Here is a 4,619-nt window from a genome sequence, read left to right on the forward strand (position 1 = left end):
TGACTCAAAAATATAACAAATCTGCATTTAACAGACATAAACCAGAAGTATTGAACTCAAATAAGGATTTATTGTGACGGTTGTTCTCACACAACAAAATAATAATGCAGAATATTCAACAACTGGCTGACCAATGCTACGAGGATGCTGCTAATAAAGTTGCTCAAGCGCTAAAATCAAGTTTTTAAACAACAAGCGTGTGTCTGATGTTACGGTTGCTCCTAATAAAGCTGTTCAAATGTTGGATTTATGTTTATTATCTTTAAAAAATATTTTTAGTCGTTTTTTTTTTTTTTTTCACCTTAGACGTTGGCGTCTGATTTTGTAGCTTCGACTTTGACAGTTAATAGAAAAACTTTAATCACATTGTAATGATTTTTACGCACAATTTAGTGAACAAATATACTTTAAAGCAGCTGCAGATATGTTACCCTTAAAAAAAAAAAATAAATAAATATTAAACTCCCACTTTAGCTCCACACAGGCCCGACTATTGTACTATTGTAACATATTGTACTGATTTAAATCGCAAACATAAAAGAATATATGCTGTTAGATTAATTTATACAGGATTAGCCTAATTACTGTTCCTGCTTTTTGTAAATGTTTTCTTTGCATTTTTTTAACATTTAATTTTCCCTGATTTTTAGGTGACTGAGATTGGAAAGGATGTGATTGGTCTGCGTGTGAGTCCACTCCAGTTCCGCTAAGAAGATGAACAGAAAAACGGCAGAGACAGCAGATGATAAAGAATTAACTTCATATAAACTTGTTTGCTCACAGAAATGTAAACCTCTTAAATGTCTTGCTCCATTTAGAACCCTTGTTCCTATAGAAATGTCTCTTTGTTTCCTCGTACGAGTGCTTCTGTTTCATTTCTGTGTAATAAAGTCTGTTATAACCTGGACTTTACCTTTCTGCTGATCTGAATATCTCTAAATAAATGATTTACAATGAGCAAAACTGCTGTGTATCTGGAAGAAAATCCAATAAAATTGTTTGATGGGTGTAGTCCCTGGATTGTTTTTCTTTTTTTTATTATTATTTTTTATTAGCTCTTGGTCAGAAAATAAACTGCTAATTTGACAATAAAAAGATGACTCATCAGTGACTCATTCGACTCTGGATTACTTTCTTTTTGTTAATTCTTCAGAAGTATAAAAATTGTGGCAGGAACTCTGTTCCGGTTTCAGTGGTTTCTAGTCGGTCAAACTCGGGTCAAGCTTTGACGGAAGCCGGATGATTCATATGTAGCCACTTCCTGTTGGTTATTTCTTCTTTTTCAAACCAGGAAGATGGATTTGCTGTCAGATAAATGGATAGTTAATGTGGTACTTTGCTTGCTTTTCGTGGGTAAGTCATGTTCCTAAAATTCTTAAATATTTGTACGTGTCTATTAAAACGACTGAGGTTCGTTTTTATTTTATTATTTCGGCCTAAAGGACTTCTTTGTGCTTAATGTAGCCGAGTGCTAGGCTAGTTAGCATTAGCAACAGCTGCCCTGTTTTCCTTTTCAAAAGGGCTGAACGTTTCCTGTACAATATTTACTTTAAACAGTTTGAGATTGGCAGCACTAGCGACATATTTGTCTGGGTATAAAGCTATGAAAACAGTCCATCTTAATGTGAAGTGTTAGTATGGCTGACTTAATATGAGTTAGGAACTGGGTCTGCCTCAGAGCAGTTCCCAGCACCAGCCTGACTGCTCGTGATCTCCGCCTGGAGCTCCGTGGATGAGGGGCTTCTCACAATACACGAAGAAACACACGTTTCTGTCAACATTTACTCTCAGATCAATTTAGGAAATTAAAGCAGAAGTTAAAAAAAATGAAAAACTCCTATTACAAAATCACATTAGTTTTTTTTAAAAACAACCTACTTTTCTGTTAGTCAATAAGGAAGATGTCTATTTAATTTACTTAAAACGTTTACATTTTAAAAAATTGAATAATTTTATGTTGCTTGTGTTGTGTACAAAAGATTAAACTCATGTGGATTAACTTTTGAATTTGGGTGATTCCCAAGGCTTTTCCTATCTAAATGTATTGAAGTCTAAAGGATAATTCTCACTGTTTGGAACACTGTTCATTTAACTGTCTTAACTTTTATGTTGCAGAGTTTTAAAAACAATTTTTCATTGTAGGGGTCAGCTGTAACTCAGTGGAGAAAAAGATCTACATAAACCTGAATGAGACATTCCCGTGTGTGAGACTTCTTAACGCAACACATCAAATAGGCTGTCAGTGTAAGTACAGCCACCAAGTAAAAGCGCTTAATGCTGCTAAGTTCAAATCTTGTTCACTTCTATGCATAATTGTCAAATTAATGTTGTTAGCTCCTGATTTTTGACATGGAGACACAGATTTTTATGGAGAGAAAAAAGTATCACCCCAATTTATGCCTGTGTAATTTTTGATTTTTGTGTAACTTTGTATTTGTACGTGCGTAAGTTAGGATTTGCACGTGCGTATTCTCAATTTGTGCATAGTTCTTTATTTTTCCATAACTTTGGATTTGTACGTGCGTAATTCTTGGTTTGTAACTCAGATTATACATTATGTGCATAAGTACAAAAATTATTTAATAAAAAAAATATCTACACAATGACACATTAAAATGACAACAGCTTGAAACTAATTACACATGCAAATCTTTAAAAAATATACGAATCACCACACTAAACCTCAGTTACACACAAATATGTTGTGAGACTTACCGGTATTTCACGTCTCAGAGATTCATCCGTGAGTGATGCGTTTAAATTCTACTAAAATGCTCGGTCATCAGAGTTTTCTTATCACCTGTTTTGAACTTAGATTGTAGATAATGTCCGGTGAAACTTGACATTGACTTGCTTAAACTGATATTTCCAATGATTTAATATAAAAACTAAATGTTTTTAAAAGACTTATCCCTTTTAAAAATAAAAATATCTCCCAGAACCGAGCGCTTTCTGTCTGCCACCCCTCCTCGGACAGTGCCTTCGAAACGAGGCTCTGTCCCGAGCGCTGGTCACAGTCACAGAGATAACAGACGGCGGTGGACCCTTCTAAACTCCTGCAGATCGTAGGGCTGGTGGGCTGATCAAGCCTCTCTGCCCTGTGGAGGCTCAACCAACTCAGTGGCCTTGTGTTAGAGTGTCCGCCCTGAGATTGGAAGGTCGTGGGTTCAAATCCCGGCCGAGTCATACCAAAGACTTTAAAAATGGGACCCAGTGCCTCCCTACTTGACACTCAGCATTAAGGAGTTGGACTGGGGGTTAAACCACCAAATGGTTCCCAAGCGCGGCTGTGTCTGCAGCTCACCGCTAACCGGATGGTTAAATGCGGAGAACAAAATTTCACACACTTAGGTGCGTGACAAATAGTGGGACTTTAACTTTAACTTTAACTCCGCGGTGAGACCAGACCAGGCGTAACTGAGGTTTTGTACGTGCATAGGAGGTGATTTGAGTGTAATTTTTAAAGATTTGCATGTGTAATTAGTTTCAAACTGTTTTAAATTAATGTGTCCATGTGTAAATTGTATTTTTTTAATGTTATTTTTTTTAATTTATGCACAAAATATATTATATGAGTTACAAATCAAGAATTACGCACCCACAAATCCTAATTTACGCACAAATCAGGAATTACACATGCATAAATCGGAGCGAGTCTATTTTCTCTCCATAGTTTTTTAGCTGGAAATTTCAGGGCAAACTGTATTTCTTTGCACCCTCCTGCTCCAAATTGTTCTCAGGATTAGGAGCAAATAAAAACCTGCAGTTTGAAAAAGTGAAATTAGAGAGTGGTGAATACGGTGATGTCTTTTGTATTTCAGCTTCCCTGTCTGGCGATGTGGGTGTGCTCCATCTGCTCGAGTCGGAGGAAAATCTGGATTGGGTCCTCCGCACCGGGCCTAACCCTCCTTACATGGTTATCCTAGAATCCACACTCTTCACTAGGTACCGTCCATGTTCTGTCATTAAAATCTGACTGTTTCTGTGTATTTCAGCTTCCTAATCAGAACGATAAAGAGTGAACACATAATAAATTAATGAATAAATGGTATCAGTGAGTGTAATTACTATTGTTTGTAATTCAGAGAGCAGTGACGAACATGATAAAAATGTAGACTCTTTATAAAATGTAAAATAGGTGGCACCTCGGCTGTGTTTGACATGTTTTTATGTCTGTCCTGAAGACCCATCCTGATGAAGCTGAAGAACGGCTCCAGCAGGGTGGCAGGTGTGCTTGCTGTGCAGCCAACCTCAAATCCACCTGAAGGCTTCTCTCCTCACACGAGCTGCCCCAATGAGAACACGGGTGAGAGGCCCACGTCAAGCATGTTTCTGCTGAGAAGTGTTATTGAGGTTCCAGAGCTCGTCCTGTGCGTTTAGACATGTCTTTTCAGTGCTCCCTCACTATAACCTTTGATGGTCACGCTGTTTCCTGGATTTTTTATTTCATCCATCGCGAGTTACTTTTGGAATGAACCCCTAAAAAAACAAGAGAACACTGTATTGAATTGATGCAAAACATCTAGAGATTTTCTGGAAAAAAGTGTGAATGGAAATTTATTTTCTCTTTTTTTCTTTGAAAAAATATATTTAAAAAAAGAAAATGTCTTTATGGTCGA

At 36.9% G+C, this 4,619-nt stretch overlaps 2 protein-coding genes across 2 annotated transcripts in view; both read left to right on the forward strand.

Moving 5' to 3' along the window:
- Positions 1-1,011, forward strand: part of copa (COPI coat complex subunit alpha) — a 16,681-nt gene extending 15,670 nt beyond the window's left edge. Inside the window, exon 30 of the mRNA XM_024281199.2 lies at positions 651-1,011. Coding sequence (XP_024136967.1) covers positions 651-710 — 60 coding nt within the window. The 3' untranslated portion in view covers positions 711-1,011. The remainder of the gene's footprint in view (positions 1-650) is intronic.
- Positions 1,012-1,144: 133 nt separating this feature from the next.
- The window catches only part of ncstn (nicastrin), a 15,190-nt gene continuing 11,715 nt past the window's right edge, over positions 1,145-4,619 (forward strand). Inside the window, exons 1-4 of the mRNA XM_024281494.2 lie at positions 1,145-1,353; positions 2,143-2,244; positions 3,822-3,945; positions 4,185-4,306. Of these exons, the coding sequence (XP_024137262.1) occupies positions 1,296-1,353; positions 2,143-2,244; positions 3,822-3,945; positions 4,185-4,306 (406 nt within the window). The 5' untranslated portion in view covers positions 1,145-1,295. The remainder of the gene's footprint in view (positions 1,354-2,142; positions 2,245-3,821; positions 3,946-4,184; positions 4,307-4,619) is intronic.

This window comes from Oryzias melastigma, linkage group LG17, assembly GCF_002922805.2.
Source record: "Oryzias melastigma strain HK-1 linkage group LG17, ASM292280v2, whole genome shotgun sequence".
Taxonomy (NCBI): Eukaryota; Metazoa; Chordata; class Actinopteri; order Beloniformes; family Adrianichthyidae; genus Oryzias; species Oryzias melastigma.